This window comes from Populus alba, chromosome 13 (assembly GCF_005239225.2).
Source record: "Populus alba chromosome 13, ASM523922v2, whole genome shotgun sequence".
NCBI lineage: Eukaryota > Viridiplantae > Streptophyta > Magnoliopsida > Malpighiales > Salicaceae > Populus > Populus alba.
Window position 1 is genome coordinate 793,282 of NC_133296.1, and position 18,776 is coordinate 812,057.

The window sequence follows — 18,776 nt, forward strand, 5'->3', positions numbered from 1 at the left end:
GAAACAAATTATAAAAATTAATTCTCAATCAATCTAAATGATAAAAGATGAAATTAAAAAAAAAAACTAAAATCAATCGGGTTAACATAAATGTTGTATTTCAAATCATGAGATAACTTCATAAAAAACAAACTAAAATAAATTATAAAACTCAATCCCTAATAAATCTAATATTAAAGAATAAAATTAAAACAAAAAAATATTATTCTTAAAACAATACTTTGGAGGGGAAAAAATGAATTTTCCCCTTCTCAATTAGTTCAGGTTAATAATAATAATTAAAAAAAAAACCTAACAACGAAGGACAAATTACAATATTTTAAAATTTAGATTATCATTAATTAAAATAGTGATTCGATGAAATTACTCCTGGCTGAAAAAAAAAAACCTTTTAAATGGATATTAGGAGTAAAGTAGTATCATGATACAATTATCTATGGATAGACTAAGTATATAATAATTAATCAAATAAAAATAATATTATTGATTCCTAGGTGAGTAATCAAGAACAATCTATGAAAACCGCGGTCCAAGGCACAACATGGATTGCAAAATCCACCAAAACCAAATACTAAGTTCGTAGTAGTGGAGGTCTTTTTCTAAACGGAAACTATATAGATAAAGACAGCTTGTTAGTGTCTTTTGTCTTCTTGGCATTAAATTTTTGTTGAAGAAATGAAGAAGAAAGGAATTGCATGTTATGTTTATCCAACATTTTACATGAATATGTGTGTGAATTTTTTTTTTTTTTAGAGAGGAAAGCTTGATAACAATAGTGCTCATTTAGGGCCTTTTCAGGAATGTGGTTATAATTGTTTTTTAAAGTGTTTTTTTTATATCAAAATGCATCAAAATGATTTTTTTTATTTTTTTTAAAATTATTTTTGAGTTAAGTGCATTAAAACGATCTAAAACATACAAAAAAAATTAATTTTTAACCAAAAAAATTAAATTTTTTGAAAACAAGGGTTGACCTGCTTTTCCAAACGCTCCCTTAGTATTACTACTATTTTATTAAAATATTTTTTATTTAAAAAATAATAATATTAAATTGATTATGCATTATTTAGGCACGTAATTTTTATTTTTTTTTTTTGGTTCCCGGAATCTCAAATCACCTCTTGATCATCCACTTCCTAATCGAGCCCCCCATAAAAATCGATCAACTACCAAATGTTTTTTAATGTTCTCAATTGGGTCCTTTTTCCTAAATCATTAACATTTTTCGTCAAAATTTCTTCAGCATGACATTTTTTTCACCACATAGAATATGCACATGGGAACATATAAGAATCAATTGAGAGATCTTTGTGACACGAAACTCAATTGAGAAAGAGTAAATAGACTACGAGTTTATTTGAGTAGAATATTTTATTGGAGAATATTTTACAGATTTTTATTATGTTTATTTTTTAAAAATATTTTTTGATGCTTTTTTTTCATAAAATATTTTATAAATAAATTTACTTACAATATCATCCAATTATTTTGATGATCATATCCCTCTCATCATTATTATCACCGGCACTTTTTTTTTTCCACTGCTACCACAACAATAAGCTCATCATCTCTCTTTCTACAATATCTTGTTTTTAATCATAATCTTTTTCATTGTTACATCCCTTTTTATTATTACCATGATCACCTTTTTAATTTTTACCGTCATTTTACAATCATTTTTTTTTAATTACTATTATTAAAAAATATTTTATATGTAATAAAACAAATGGATTCCTAAGAAATAAATTGTTTTTTCCTTATTAGCATGATTCAATTAATCTTATAATTGAGAAAAAAAATATATAATAATGTGATATGTCCAGGGGCGGGGCGGAGGAGGTTGGGCTATAAAAAAAAAAAAAAAATCCTAACCCCCCTGAACAATTTAAGATTTTAGAGCTAAATTTAATAAAATTTATGTTTTGTGCCCCTAAAAATTCCTTTTTAGTCTTAGCTACCCTACAAATATTTTATGGCCCCGCCCGCCGCTGATATGTCGATATTTGTTTTTTTATTATAAAAAGTGAAAAGATCGATAGGTTATTAAACATTATACGACAGAAACAACTTGCTTGCAATGGAGACCAAGTCTCGTTCATGTTTTTCCAACAATAAAAATCAAATCATTCATGTCAAAATTAAAGGATATAATCCTTTTTTAAGTTTATCTTCCTGTTCCCCGATTTTGAAATTGAAAGTTGACAGGATAGAAAAAAAAGTCTCAAAATATTATCCAGGCTGACGAAGCAAAATTAATTTGATTAAGATAATGTTTGAGGAGTGCGGTTCAAATGAAAATTTGTAATTTTTTTTAAAAAAATAGTTTTATTTTTATATATATATATATATATATTTAAGTCATTTTAATATACTAATATTAAAAATAAATTTTAAAAATTAAAAATATTTTTTTAATATTTTTTTTTTAAAAAAAACAAACATCTACAAAATGAACCTGGTTTCTAAATACTTGTAAACAGCCCACAAAACATGATCTCGAGAGTTCTCTGTTTTAGGTTGACCTATATATATATATAATTAAAAAATAAATTAAAAAACAAGGGTCGCAGGCCCACGTTAATGCAAAGATATTTTTTGTTTGTTTTTTTTTAAAAAAAAAAACAAATACACAATGTGTCATTTCAATCGACATAGACGTGTGATAATGTATTCTAGTGGGCAATTTACAATGACATTTATAGCATTTGCCACCATATAATTTCCTGCATTTATCGAAAGCAGATTTTTTTTTTTAGGAATAGATACCTATTAATAATTTAGATTAGATTAACTTATTTGGATTTAATAATTTGATTGTTTTTAATTCTAACTAGGATATTCACCCATGCTTTGCAGCGAATTAAGAAAAAAAAAATAATATAAAAAATATAAAATGCTCTACCCAAATGCTAAAATGTTTGACTAAAACGAGATTTAAAAAGTTGGATCTGGTAGGAATGTCAAATCCAATAATATATGATCCGGTTAATAAGGCAATTGAGTTTGATGGCCCAACTACATCCAATAGCATTGGATAAAGATGTGATTTAAGAGCATTAGGTAGCGGCTAAGTCAGATCCAACAACATTTTTTTTTTGACTAAAAACAACAAAAATGACGTTTCACCCCTAGTACTATTGTGTCATCTACAATGCCAAACACTATATGTCTATAATGTGGTTTACTTTGAATCTAGCTGTCGAGCCAGACCAAAATTCAAGGAGCCTTTGTCTGGCTAACAAGACAATTGAGCTTGATGACCCAACTAGACTCAGTAAATTAGGTAGAGCTGCTAGTCAGACTCAAGAGTATTGGGTGGCGGCTAAACCAGATACGACAACAATTTTTTTACTAAAAACAACAACAACCCCAGTGCTACAGTGTTATTTACAATGCAAACGTTGTATGTCTACAATGGTTCACAATGTAAATACTCCTATGTAGATAGTACTTGCATAATTTATTTTTTTGTATCTAGCTGCGAGCCAGACCCAACAACATTGGGTTTGATAGTAACAATACTTTTTTACTAAAAACAATAAAGACAACAACCCCTAGTGCTACATTATTATCTACAATGCAAACACTATATGCTTACAATGGTTCATAGTGTAAATACTCTATGCATATAGTGCTTGCACAATTTTTTCCTTGGATTTGGCTGCAGAGCCAAACCCAATAACATTGGGTTTGACGGTAACAATATTTTTTGACTAAAAAAAAAAAACAACGCCCCCCTGATGTTACAGTATCGTCTATAATATAAACACTCTATGTTTATAATGTAATGGGTATATTTCCACAGTATCTATATAATATTTTTTCCACGACTTTTAAAGTATAGTATAATGCGGTGATCTATTTTTTATTTAAATCCTTGGACTAATATTTAAAATAATTTAATTTTCTTAAAAATATACTAAAAAGATATATATGTTTAATAACAGATAACCCGAAAGAAAAAACTTTGTCATAGCTCATCTAAAAATACTTTATATTATAAATATAAATAAAATATATTTTCAAACCAGTTTACTTTTAACCGACTTAAATCAAGTCAAAGGTATTATATAATACAGTGAAGGGATATTAAAGTGGAGGGTGCCATTAAACTACCGAAATCGGAGGCTTTCCACAGTTAAATCTATCATAACGGGGGATCCATGGCAGGTCTCGTCACAATCCACAAACATAATATTTTCTATGTGCTCTAATTAAATTAGTAAACTTTATAAGAAGGATAACACCGTTGTTTTTACCGTTGTTTTTATGAAAAAAAACAACGGTGTTTTCCTTCTTATAAAGTTTACTTTTTTTTTTCTTAAAGTGTTGCCAAAATTCGGTGGCCTGCTAATTTTGAACCCCACTCTGATCAAGAGAGCGTTTCACACTGTATTTTTAAATTTTCTTTTTTTAATTTAAAACTATAAAAATAAAAAAATATTCCAAATATAAATTGAAAAAATGCTAAACAAACTTAAATCACTATGTTAAAGCTACCTAGCCGCAAAGAACAAAGGAGTTGGAAAGGAGGTCGTCTCGAAGTAATCATTAATCTGGAGAAGTTATTTTTTGTCTAATTAGCAGTCAAGGTAACTAATTAATAGCTCTGAGTAAAAAAATGGATAAATTAATTAACTTGAGAAAATTTTAAAAATTAAATTATAAAAAAATTGATTAAATTTATTAAAATTTTTTAAAAACTGATTAGTTTTGTTTCAGTTTTTTAAGTCTAAAACTGGAAAAATCAAATCGAATCTAAACCAAAAAAACCTGGAAAAAACCGAGTTAAACGTGAAAAAATCAAGTCAAACTGATTTTAACTGATTTTTGCCGAACCGAACCTAACTGAAATCAGTCGATTTGAACTGGTTTTGATTTATTTTTTTTTAAATTTGGTTTGGTTATTTTTTTTTAAAAAACCAAATCGAACGAAAAATAATTACCCTACTAATTAATTCTAGTTTTCTTGAGGATAAAGATTATTATATTGAATGAATTTCAACGAGTACATTGATAAAATAAAGTTTATTATTATTATTATTTTTTGCTAAAAACAGACCCACCTCTCCTTGATCAATTATCGTATTAAATGGAAATTGACCATAGGATAATTACCTACTTGTTCCTCTTGCATCTTTCAAAGTTGTGATAAATACTTAAATTCAAGGCAGACACGGTTGTTCTTATGAAGTTGATCATTCATGCATCTACAGTCTGTCAAAATTTGGTGACTGGCTAGAGCTCACCAAGCAGCCATTTTTGAACACCAACCGAAGCTCTGGAGGCCGTACGTGTGACAAAGAAAGGGTAAGCATAAAATCAACACTTCTCCAATACTTTACTACTAATCAAGTAATTAGATGCTTAATTAACAAGTAACAGGCCAAAAGCTACTCTTATGATCACCATTTTATAATCTTTATCGTTCATATGGAGCCCTTGTTAACTAAGGCTGGATAAAAATTAAGCAGCTCCATTACATTAACCAGGTAGGAAACTAATGTAAAATTAAATAAACATTACCCGAAAATTTACTACATCAATCAACGTTTCAATAAAAACCAGCGGTTCATGCTAAAAGAATTTCCCGTAATTCATGATAAATTATACGAATAAGCAATTAATGTATTCTTAGAGGAAGAAATCCCCCATAGATGCATTGAATTAGTGTCTATAGATAAATTTAAACTTCTTTTTTTTAAAGGAAATCTTGGGTTTTTTCGCATCATGTTTTAAATTAGCATGTCGGACCGGATTAGTTAAATGAAAAATTAATAATTTTGTTTTATAATTATAAATTATAATTTATATCTGAATGTTTTTATCTTATAACTATCTTAGATTAAACAAAAAGCTTGTTACGATTCTAGTCAAGGCAGACATATCCATAAAAGAAAAACTCAATTTTTGAAAATCAGTGGGGGGTGCTGTGGAGAATGACAGGTGAGGCAAGAATCCAGGCAGAAAAGGGTAAGAACAAGTGACTAACAAGTGGGTTTGGTGGATGGCCTTAATTAGACTGGCTAAGATCTATTATGGCGTGCCATCCAATAGCAGACTTAAATTTCCAGGTCAACCTTTTCAACGTCAACCTCAGTTTTGAAAATTCTGAATCATAAAACGTGGTACTAGCTGCTAGGATTGAACAAGAGGCATATGGTTCCATTTTAGAGCACATGGGAGCTGCTGTTCTTAGCTTCTTCGATAACGCGTTCATGTGTAGTAAAACCTATGACCAATATTATGTTGGTGATGAATGGAGAAACACAGACTTGGTCACTGATTCTTAAACAACGTGTGCGTTGAAGAAAATCAAAAATAAAAGAGAGATGTTTTGTAGTTATATTCAAGGTTCTGATAGCATAATTTTCTACGAACAACATAACTTCTTTTTTTTTCAATTTTTTTTTATAATAATATTAGTTGACATTAATAATTCCTTTATCTTGTCTCTTTGTGCAATCAAGTACTATACTTGAATCCTCTTAGCAATACCTCATGTACCCCATTACATATTGTTTTTACATGTTTCTCAAAATTGGGGTTGGAAAATTCAAAAGCATGGACTTCACAATTGTTTTTTTTGTTTTTAATTAATTAAGCCAAGACCGTACCACTTGCACTTGTGTATATAAACTCAAGGAGAGCTGCACCTAAACCACAATCACATCTTATAGACCAAGACAAAGACATTAGTGCCTAAAGTCTGAGATTTCGTCATCGTCATTCATTCTTTCCTCTCAAGAAATTAACTTAATTAGCAAATCATGGAGGGCTTGATGGATCGTCATGAGTTTAACATATTGCCAGAAGGCTGTGTTTCTACAATTCTCTCCTTTACATCTCCACAAGATGCATGCAAGTCTTCGTTGGTTTCAGCTATATTTCAAGCAGCTGCAGATTCTGACGTAGTTTGGGAAAGATTTTTACCTACTGATTATCAAGATATAGTCTCAAGGTCAATGGTCCCTTTCAAGTTTTCTTCAAAGAAAGAGCTTTTTCTTCTTCTTTGCAGCTCTCTTCTCATAGATGGTGGCAGAAAGGTATAGACTCCCTATCCTATTAAAATGGGTAAAGCATAACTTTAAGAGATAGGATTTATTTAATCTTAATATCTCATATATTTTATGACGCAGAGCTTCAAGTTAGAGAGATCATCAGGCAAGAAATCCTTTATGCTATCTGCAAGAGATCTTCACATAACATGGAGCGATGAATCCCCGTATTGGCACTGGGCTTCTCTGCCTGAATCAAGGTCGATTTTCTTTCTTAATTAATTATCTCGAGAGCCAGCTTAAAACAAAGGCAAGTGTGTTCATTGATATATATATTTACAGTTCGCTTTCTTCCTTGTTCCAGGTTCTCTGAAGTGGCTGTGCTTAGAACAATGTGTTGGCTAGAGATTGTAGGCATGATTAAGACTCAAATGTTAACCCCAAACACAAAATATGGAGCATATCTTGTTCTAAAAATCACTGATCGTTCATATGGGCTTGATTTAATGCCATCAGAGATATCAGTTGAGGTAGGTAATAATCAAGTTTCAAGAAACACAGCCTATTTACGTCTTGCCAAAGAACACGCCAGGAAAAAACAGATGGAGAGCCTGTTTTACGGGAATCGCATGCAGGTGTTAAAATCAAGGGTGGCGGAAGGGGAAGGAAGAGTCCCAAGTGAAAGAGATGACGGGTGGTTGGAGATTGAGCTGGGAGAGTTCTTCAGCGGTGAAAACGATGAGGAAGTGAAGATGAGTTTGATGGAAGTAAAAGGTCATCATTTGAAAGGTGGACTTATCATTGAAGGGATTGAAATAAGGCCTAAACACTAACAAAAATATGAATATTTTTGTTAGTAGATACTGTTCCATTAAATTCCTTTTCAAATCAGCTACTTTTCCTTCGAAAGGGATAAAGTTTAAAGATCAAGAAGACAACAAAATGCTAAAGTTTTGTGCTATCTTTTTTTTTTTTTTATCAACATTTGATTCTTTCATTTCATTCTTGTATACCAAGAGAGAAAAAAATAAAATTATGTGCATCTTTGTTACTTTATGTTCCATGGATGTATCTAGACTATTGATTCTTTCCTTTTCATGTCCCGAATACAATGCAACCAGTCATTTGCTTGACATCACAAGGAATTACATGCCCACTTGGATCTCTTCTTGTTTATGAAGCTATCCCACTTAACTAAGTTACATTTGGTAACATGGTGCGGTGTACGTTGTTGAATCTGTATTTAATTAATTAATGTATATTATAGTATTTTTGTATGAATCCCACAAAAAATTATCTATTAAAATCTTGATTATAAAATAGCTATAATTTGTTTATTTTCTTAAATCTATTTTTTTTTTTCAAATCACAACAATAAAAACTATCATAATATCAAATATACATTAATTTCCTAACTTGTAATATTTATGACTTATAATTTTCTTCAAATATTGAAACAAATCATTGAGTTAATATAAAATCATTGAATATATATAACTAATTTAAAATTTTAAGTTTTTTTTGACTTTGAGGTGATTCTTTAATTAGTGTTGTTTTTTTTTAATCGAGCAGTAATTAATGATGGATAGAATTTTGTCATCTAATTTATTTAATTAAATTAAAAACTCAAATAAAATAATTATATATGGATTTATGTAAGTTTTAATTCTAAATAACTTTTTATTTAAAAAAAAATATATCTGATGGTTAATTTAAAATCATTATAGAGGTCTCCCTCAACGAATTGACTCTTAGATAGAGAAAAAAAATAAAATTGACATAAAATTATAAGAGGGTTGTTGTGATTATCCGTTATTAAAATTGCTCATGGCGTCTATAAAGAGAATTCTATCCATGAACACGTGAATCTTAGATGCCCAGAGATGTCCTCATGTGTTCCATTCATGTCGTCATGACAAGAAAAAACAAGAAAAATGTCGTCACAATAACGATATAAACTGACTTGTGTGTACTATAAATACAGCCATGTTCTTCAATGCATGAAACAATAAAAAATAAAACCCAGCAATATTCTGTATATTCTTTTCTTTTCAAGACCCGTTTCTTGTCTCTTCGTATACTGTCCAGCATTTGTCTAGATTTTTTGTTTGAAAAAAAAACCTATGAACTCGGATCTGTTGCCTGAAGATTTTGTTTTCACACATGATATCATCTGCTTCTGCTCGTGTTGCTCGTTGTGCTTCCCCTCTTTCCATGATATTGGTTAGGTCCTCATCCGAGTCAGACACAGCGTGGCAGAGATTATGAAGATATTCTTTCCAGATGAGCATTCCCATTGCCTAATTACTGTTCAGAAAAGGAGGTTTTTTTAGGTTATATCTGTAGCCCATATTTAATTGATGGGGGTAGAAAGGTAAAGTTAGTTTGAGCATAGCTTTATATATATATATATATATATATTTTTTTTATTTGACAATGAATGAAAAAATATATCAACGTGGTTGATCGCGTTGACAAACAAAGTTTAAGTTAGAATTTAACACATAAAATTTTTCAAATCTCAGCGTAGGGTGGTTGATATTCATAGCTTGATTTGGAAGCATGGTAGTGAGGGTTTTACATTACATTGTCAAATTAAGATAATTATAAATTATTAACAATATTAATGTGCATAATCAGAATATATACTACCATTTGTTGTACTGAAAGGCTATAGTTTTAAAAATCCGAAAGTTGATTAAAAAAAGTGACCAAAAGGGTTAAAAATTAGACTTGCAAAAATTGAAAATGTTGCTGATTAATTTATTTTTTCCAGGAAATTCAAAAATATTGGTTATAGTTTTAAAATTTGATTTGGAATGGATCTAAGATAAGATCTAGATCGTGATTTCAGAGGATTGATCCTATTTTATTTTAAAAAAAAATTGCATTTTTTTTTTCTAGAAAATTTAAGGTTCTTGATTATGATTAATTGATTATGATGAAGAAAGTGAAAAGGGTAGCAAATTTTAGGGGGGGGGGAATGAAAGGGCTGATACAATCGATTTTAAAATGGGGATTAGATTAAATTTATGTGATGGCATTTAAAGTTTAGTTAAAAAGTTAATGAGCATAATTGATATATAAAAAAATCTTAAATTGAAAATGATAAAAGAGAAAATCTAGGGAGGTTTTGAATTCATCTAAAAAATTGTAGTGTACTTAAAAATAAAAATTGAATAAAACTTTAAGAACGTTGAAAACTTATAAAATATAAAAAATATTTGTCTTACAAGAATATATATGAACTAAGAAATTTATAGTACTTAATGAATAATTAGTGATATCTTATTAATTTTTTTAAAAAATTAATATAATTAAAAAAAAATATTATATGGAAATATTTTTATCATATTTAGTAAGTCACAAGTTTTATCTTCTTCTTTTTTTCCCTTGTGTTTATCTTTTTTTATAAGTATATTAAAAAAATAATTAATAAAAATGTTACTAACTACTTTCTAATTAAACACCATATATATAATTTTCTTACCGACATAATCAAAAGACATACACAGACGAATCAAATCATGCAATACTTTTTTCAACGCTTTAACTACTTTATAAAAAATTAACAATGATAATGTTTGGTAGAATGTATTAAAATCCAATATAATAGAAAAACAAAATAATTAACTTTGATTTTTCTATCAAATCGCATTTTATTACATTCTACCAACCAAATCAATAATTACTTTTAATTAGTTTAAGAATATATCAATTTCCAATAATATTATCAAAGATTTTAGGACAGTTTTTTCTCAAGCTTGGTGATCCATGCACAGGATGTATGGATCCATCTTTAGCTTGGAGAAAGAAAAACACCACCGTTGACAGCACCGGCAAGCCGAATTTGGATGCACAGGCAGTGGAGCAAATATGAATTCTAACCTCCAGAATTCATATTTGTTCCATTGCCTGTGGATGCATTTGTGGGCTTCATTAAAATGTTTTTGCACAGTAAATCGTCGGGGAGGTTGTAAGTTTTGCTTGAATTCGAATGGCTCTTTAGGCCTTTAAGCTCATCAGGAAAAAAAATAAATCAGTTTTAATGTGTAAATTAAAATCAGTTTTTGAATTCAATTGTTCTTGAGTGGAATCAAGATGGTTGATGATTCCAAAGCTTATCCTAAATTTAAATGTTTTCCTGAGTTTGACCATTGCCAGCTTAAGCTTCTTTTTTCTCCCATTCAACTCTAGCCTTTTTATTTGAAAAACAAGGATACTCCAGCAAATTCAATAGCTTGAATATCATGCAAAATGTAATTTTGCATAATTGATATAAAATGGCAGTGATTATTTTCCTTTTATGATGAACAGAAAATCTCATCGGAAAATTCAACAGGCAAGAAATGCTACATTTTGAGTGAAAGGGAGCTTTCAATTACGTGGGCTAAAAATTCTCTCTACTGCTCCTGGAAACCCCACGGCCAGTCAAGTTTACGCTTCACCATAATTTTCAGAAAAAAAAATCACCACCATAGTTAATATTTTAAACCAAGCATGGTTTGATTTTATTTTTTTTTTTTTTTTCAGATTTTCAGAAGTTGTTGAACTTAGAGCAATTTGTTGGTTACAGATCCATGGCAAAATCAATACCGAGATGCTATCTCCAACAACAATTCATGGGGTCTATCTCATGGTTAAATTTGCTGGTCGAGCTTATGGATTAGACACTCTACCACCACAAATATCAGAAGAAGGTGGCAACTTCAAATCACCAGGCAAGGTTTATTTACGCCGGCGCCAAGACAAAAATAAACAAGCTTGTCTCTCGAGTAGGACCAGAACTTTAAGATAAAAAATTCATGAAGTAGAAGAAAGTAATTACCTTCAAGAACGTGAAGATGAATGTGTTGAGATTGAACTGGGGAGTTTTTACAATGATGGGGGTGAAGATGAAGCACAGCACTGTTGAGTGTGTTCTCGACCACAGTGTTGAAATTGCTCCAAAACATTCTTATTTGAGAACCTAAGGATTCTGCGGGCATGTTTTTGTGACCTTTTCCTTCATGTTCTTCAGTGATCAGTCTGTTTGGACTTTTTGTATTTTGTCTTCTGAATTCTAGAGCCCAAGGAAGCTCGGGCTTCTTCAAATTCTTAAACGTGGGAGTGGAAGTTCTATCTATGCCTCTTGTCAAATTTACTTCAATTTAACAACGAAAATGGCTCCCCGAAGAACTTGCCAGGTTTGATGCAGGGAAGGAGACGAAGCCCGAAGCAAGCTTCAAGAGGTGAATGGGCCTTTCCACAATAGTTTGATGGGCTTTATGTGTTGTTGATGATGGGCTGCGTTAGTAGCGTACATAATTTTATTCATCGTGCTACTGCCAAAAAAGTATTATAATTATTTATATATATAAAAAACCATAATAATAGTGAATATAAATTAGAAATAATATTTTTTAAAATAAAAAACTTAAAAAATATAATAATACAGAATATAAATATAAAATTAAATTAATTAAATGAAAATTTGTTTTTTAGAAAAAAACCCTCATGTATCAACATTATAATGCTAATAAAAGTGTTTGTATTCTTAGATAAAAAGATTTTTTTTTAAAAGAGTTCCCATTCCCGTAAAAGCAACAAATTCCTAAAAAAAATAGAAAAAATAAAAATTGATTAAAAAAAAAATCATAAAAGAGAGGATATTTTTTAAGGGTTTTGGAATGTCAATCTTTTGAAGGGCTTTTATTATAGGCCAAACTTCAAAAAAATTTATAAACAATTTATGAAATTTAAAATAGATGATCATTATTGTTAGTAGAATTCCCATAAAAATGTTTGTATTTTTGGACATAAATATTTTCTTTAAAAGGACTTAATTCCTATAAAACCAAAAAATTTCTTAAAAAGAAAATTAACTAAAAAAATATTTTATTTTCTTAAAATAGTTCATGCATTAACATTCCTCGTAGGGCCAATAAAAATGCTTGTATTCTTACATAGAAAGAAGTTTTTATCAAAATGATTCCACTTTCCATAAAATCATCAAGTTCTTAAGGTAGGTTTGATAGCTATTTTATAACCAATTTTATCTTTATTTATTATTACCAAATATAATTTTATCTTCATTTTCTGTTTTGTTTTATCTTTATTATCTCCTATTATATCTTATCTTTTTCTTTGAAAGGATTTAATTCCTATAAAACCAACAAATTTCTTAAAAAGAAATTAACTAAAAAAAAATATTTTATTTTCTTTAAATAGTTCATGCATTAATATTCCTCGTAGGCCAATAAAAGTGCTTGTATTCTTACATAGAAAGAAGTTTTTATCAAAATGATTCCACTTTCCATACAATCATCAAGTTCTTAAGGTAGGTTAGATAGCTATTTTATAACCAATTTTATCTTATAGACATAATTTTATCTTTATTTTCTGTTTTATTTAATTTGTCTTTATTATCTCCTATTATATCTTTTTTTATTATCTCTATCTTTTTTTTTTTTTAATAAAACAGTAGCCAAACACCATATAAAAAAGCATAATAATATAGAATAGAAAAATAAAAATAAATTAAAAATATATATCTATTTCAAAAAAAAAAAAAAAAATCTTACATGCATTGCTTGTACATGGCCAATAAATGTGTTTGTATTCTTACATATTAAGATTTTTCTTTAAAAGGATTCCCTGAACCTGTCATGTATATCCTGCAGCAGTTACCAAAATTTTCCAAGACTAGGCCAGTCTCTGTTCTATTAATACTAACAATCAATTAGATGCAATAGAACATTACCCGCAAGAAGCTTTTTTTTTTTTAAATTGTTTTCAGAAAATGGGTTCCAAGAATCGCATCATGATTTTTGCTGCCATTGTCATGCATCTCTTCCTGCATTTTCCTTCTCAAACAGAGGCAGGAGCGGAATCAGTGAGTGAGGTCTGCAAACAAAGCCAAGACTACGAGTCCTGCGTTCAAATCCTGACGTCCCACCCACGAACTCTGTCAGCATCTGGTAAAAAGGCGATTGCAGAGAAAGACCTGGCACTGGCAAGAAAAGAATCGGTTGATACAAGCGATTTCTTTACTGTCTTGGCTCACAGAAACCCTGCATCGAAGACAGTACTTGAGCGATGTGCTTCCTATTTTAAGGAGGCAGTAACATTCTTGAACCTCAAGGGGCTAGCAGGTGGGACGGCAAGCTTGGATGTGCATTATGCTCTTGATGATGCTGAATCTTGTGAAACTGCGTTGTCTTCAGGCCATGTTCATATTCATTCAGCTACTGCTAGAATCCTGAAATGGAAGACTGTCTATGAGGCTGCCGAAGCAGCTGTTGTAGCTCTTGAAAACTGATTCCTGATTCGAAGATTAATAATGTCTCGTTTCTAATAAAGTTCTTCCTATTTCTTGACTTATTTATATATATATCCAACTTTCATGCATGTAATGAAGGATTTTGCTGAGTGCAGACATGCATTGATTCTTGCTGGAATTATTTCTACAGAATCTAGCGAGGGCCAAACCTTATTTCCAACCAAATACATTTAGTGAAAAGCTTAAATCCATTTGCAAAATCACATCAAACCGAATATAAATCATAGTCAGCTAATGTCTAGATGATGTGTGATTTGGTGGTTTTTTTATTTAATTTAGGAGTAGATTTTTGTTCTGACTTTATGCATTTATCAGCTTTTGATTGCCACCTTCGCCTTTTGCTGTCATTGGGCTTGTAATAACACACACACACACACTGGTATTTGAGTTTTGGGATGAACAGATGGATGTTCCTAGTGATGCTGCTTAAATTTGAACCTTCTAGTCAATTTTGCAGAGGGAAAAAGCAAGTGATCTCCTTTTCTAATTACAGTCTATTTCTATAATTTATTCGGTGAATTTTGTGTAAGCAATTGGCAAATGGAAGATATCAAGCTTCCTATAGGCTTGTTGGAGGAAAAAATAGCTTCCAAAAGTGCCATTGCAAACTCTAAACACCTTGGTTTTACTAGCAAGGATTTGCCTATAGTGGTCACCAAAAAGGGGTGAAGCGAGGTCCATGCGGGTCGAGAGTTGAGGTCTGTCTGGATATTCCATGGAAACAGGCTTTGCATCATCTTCCGGAGGGTGCATTTCACGTATAAATGTTTGTTTTCTCAGATAGAATTTTTTTCTGAAAAAGGATTCCACTTTCCACAGAATCAGCAAGTTCCTATGGTGTCGCGTATTTCAACACCGGTCAAAAAGGAACAACTCCTTGGACCTGTCCTCTATATTCTGCTGCACTTGCTAAAATTGCAACAATTTCTAAGATTAGGCCACTTTCTCTTCTATTAATGCTAACAATCAACGAGATGCAATAGAACATTGCGCGCGAGAACTTTTTTTTCTCAACTTTTTTCAGACAATGGATTCCAAGAATCAAATCATGATTTTTGCTGCCATTGTCTTGTATCTCTTCCTGCATTTTCCTTCACAAACCGAGGCAGGAGTGGAATTAGCGAGCAAGGTTTGCAAATATAGCCAAAACTATGAATCCTGCGTTCAAACCCTGACGTCCCATCCACAAACTTTGGGAGCACCTAATGAAAAGGCGATTGCAGAGAAAGCCCTGGAAATAGCAAGAAAAGAATCGGTAGGTACAAGCGTTTTCTTTACTGGCTTGGCTAAAGCAAACCCTACATATAAGACAGCACTTGAGCAATGCGCAACCCATTTTAAAGAGGCAGTTCAGTTCTTGAACCTCCTGGGGCTAGAAGGTGGCACGGCAAGCTTAGATGTGCATTATGGTCTTGATGAAGTTAACCAGTGTCAAGATGCATTGTCTTCAGGCCATGTTCAAATTGATTCAGCCACTTCTATAATCCAGAAATGGAAGACTGTCTATGATGCTGCAGGCGCAGCTGTAGCAACTCTTGAGAACTGATTCCTGATTCGAAGATTAATAACGTCTCATTTCTAATAATCTTCTTCATATTTCTTCACATATTTATCCATCTTCAATGCATGTAATGAAGGATTTTGCTTAGTGCAGACAAGCATTGATTTCTGCAGGAATTATTTCAACAGAATCGTTTTGTTTGCTATCTAGATATATTTGGTGAAAAGCTTAAATCCATCTGCAAAATCACACCAAACCGAATCTAAAGCATTCTTTGGTGGATTAATTCACTTGGGGACATAAGTTTGCGTTTGGAACAAAAGTTAAAAATAAAAACAAGAGGAAAAGGAAGATAGAAAATGACCATGTTTAGCTGCTAATTAATCTGTATACTTTTAAATTTTGTTTGCAGTCTGTCAGCCAACAAAATGCCATTTTGCTAGATCAATTTTTTCCTCTTCGTTTTAGTGATTTGAGTTCTCTCTCCATATCTGTCATGATTCTTTTGTGTGTGCTGTATAGGATTCCGCGTACCACAAGAACAGGTAGCTTTCTGTGATTCTGCGCATCCATAGCAGAATAAAATAGAAAAAATATACTAGAAACTGTCCTACTTTACTTTGTTTTCATTTTTTTTTCTTTTGATAAGTTTGTGATGCAACTTTTATGGATAGCTATTAAACCCAACCAGATATTTGAATTGACTCAAAAAATCTATAAACTTGAAACCCAAATAGGATTTGATTTTAATTTTTACTAAAAATGATATAATTGGCTATACTTGATTGACATGGCTAGGTTTTTTAGTAAGTCAATTGATCCGACAAAACCAGGTTAAGTTAACATTATGAAATTAAAAAAAAAAAAAAAAAATAATGTTATTTTAATAAATAAAAAATGATCCATGTTAACTCGGTGATCTTTTAATTGATGTAATGACCCTAATTTTTTTTCGAGTCAATTCCCAAACCAAGTTTGAAAACCGTGGTCTTATATATCTTTTTAGTGTTGGATTTCCCGAAACACATATACACCATAAAAAAATAAATTTAAAAAAACTTTCAGGAGTCCCAAAGATCTTGTTAAATAAATTTAGAGATGTTTAGGGCTTATTACTTGAAGAATTTTTTATTTTTTATATTTTTGTTTTGGACGATTGTTTCATGGTTTTTGTTGTCACAAATCACAAGTATTTCAAGTGTTTGACCTTAAATAGTAATCTATACAAATCACCAATGATAAATCTCTTAAATACTTGTAGAAAAGATTGATTGTTATGCCTTTTTAGTACCGACACTTTTCTTTTGTGTTTTTTAGGTATTTTATATTTTACTATTTTCTATATATAAAATAAGAGGTGTAACATTCTATTTATAACAAAACCTAGAAACCTTATAAATGATAAAACATCAATTTTCCCTTTAATAATATCACATATATCATTTTAAGATAATTTTAAAAATCTATTCAATCAAGTCTCAACTAGATTTTGTTCCCTATCACTTTTTTTTTTTATCAGTTTATTTATTATTTTTATTATTATTATTATTTAAATTAACACTTTAACCAATGATTTGAGACATGTATATTTTTTTGACCTATCACTTTTTTATATAAAAAAAATATTCAGCCAAAAATAACCCATCTAGTTACATTCCAAGTTAGATATGTTTATACTCTATGAATGCTGACGACGAGAAGCAAATGCAATTATACAGCATCACAACAAGAATCCTTTAATTTCTTTTTTGAACAATGAGTTCCGGGAATAGCAGTGTTTCGTTTTTCGCTACCATTGCCTTGTTTCTCTCCCTGCATTTTCCTTCTCAGTCTCGGCGATAAATCCAACAGAGTTATTCAAGAGCAAGCCCTGCAACCATGAGCGCTATCTGCGAGAAAATTCTGATGGTCCATCCAAAATCATTGCTGGTAACCATTGTCAAGGACATTGCAGAGAATGCCTTGGATATGGCAGGAAGAGAATCAACTCAAACAAGCAATTTCTTCACTGCCTCTCTCAATAGTGAAGACGCAAACCCTGCCCTGAAGGCAGCCCTAGATCGGGTTTCATCGGATAACTCTCACCTGATCACAGCCTGCTAAAAATTACTGGCAGCCTTTCCCGGTGTTTCTCTTCAAGCCCAATCAAGCTAAAGCCTGACCCGGAAATAAATTGGGCTAGCATCTTCTGTACTTTGGGTCAGCTGGGCCTGGCGTAGCGTACTTTTGTAATTAACAAGAAATTCCGGGACATACTTGGAAACAAAATATTGATTAAACCCTAAGCCTGGCCTCCTCCCCTGCTTTCTCTTTTATAAGCCTTTGTCGTCAAAACTCGTCTGCTTCAGATTTCCCTGCTTCTCCCCTCTGGCTGTATTTTCGGTTCTTGCCTTTTTCTTCCTTTGATGTGTAATTAAAATTGTTTGTCTAAGCTATGATGATAAATGCTTATAATCCCAGCTCATTATGAGACCTTTTTGTAAGGTCTGGGAATTTACTCTTTCTCACATTTATCTGAGCTCTTTCATTGTTTTTTACATAAATTCTCATCTGGGTTTATGTTTCTACATGCGTTTTTTCTTATTTTCTGGGGAATTAATGTCTCCTTTTATGCTTGATGTTGCTGTGCTCCTGATCGTATCGTAACAGGGCATGAGTTTTCTTTCTCATCTTATCTGTTTGATTTTAGCATCCAACGCTGATCTTTGGATGACTGGAACTCTCTCAATTTTTCTGAGGGAACAAACAATTTCATCAATTTTTCTTATTACAATCCATTTCTTTAATTCATATGGTGAATTGTGTATAAACAATGAGCAGTTGAAAATATGTAGCATTCAAGCTTCCTGCTGGTTTGTTGGAGGAAAAACGTGCTTCCGGAAGTGCCATTGCAAAATCTGAACACTTAGGGTGCACAAATCTAAAATCTTTTATGGGGATGTGGCCATGGAAACGC

General features: G+C 31.1%; 2 protein-coding genes and 1 non-coding gene across 3 annotated transcripts; all 3 read left to right on the forward strand.

The window, feature by feature from the left end:
- The first annotated feature begins 6,468 nt into the window (after positions 1-6,468).
- LOC118060970 (F-box protein PP2-B15) lies at positions 6,469-8,052 on the forward strand. The gene is made up of 3 exons (XM_035074305.2): positions 6,469-7,046; positions 7,140-7,258; positions 7,363-8,052. The coding sequence occupies exons 1-3, from the start codon at positions 6,771-6,773 to the stop codon at positions 7,829-7,831; spliced, it is 864 nt and encodes a 287-aa protein (XP_034930196.1). The 5' UTR covers positions 6,469-6,770; the 3' UTR covers positions 7,832-8,052.
- A 7,294-nt stretch (positions 8,053-15,346) lies between these two features.
- Positions 15,347-15,865, forward strand: LOC140954451 (uncharacterized). The gene has a single exon (XM_073404039.1). The coding sequence runs from the start codon at positions 15,347-15,349 to the stop codon at positions 15,863-15,865; it is 519 nt and encodes a 172-aa protein (XP_073260140.1).
- A 2,382-nt stretch (positions 15,866-18,247) lies between these two features.
- LOC118061001 (small nucleolar RNA snoR69Y) lies at positions 18,248-18,346 on the forward strand. Its single transcript, XR_004689519.1, has one exon. It is a non-coding gene; the product is annotated as a small nucleolar RNA snoR69Y (small nucleolar RNA).
- Positions 18,347-18,776: the final 430 nt, after the last annotated feature.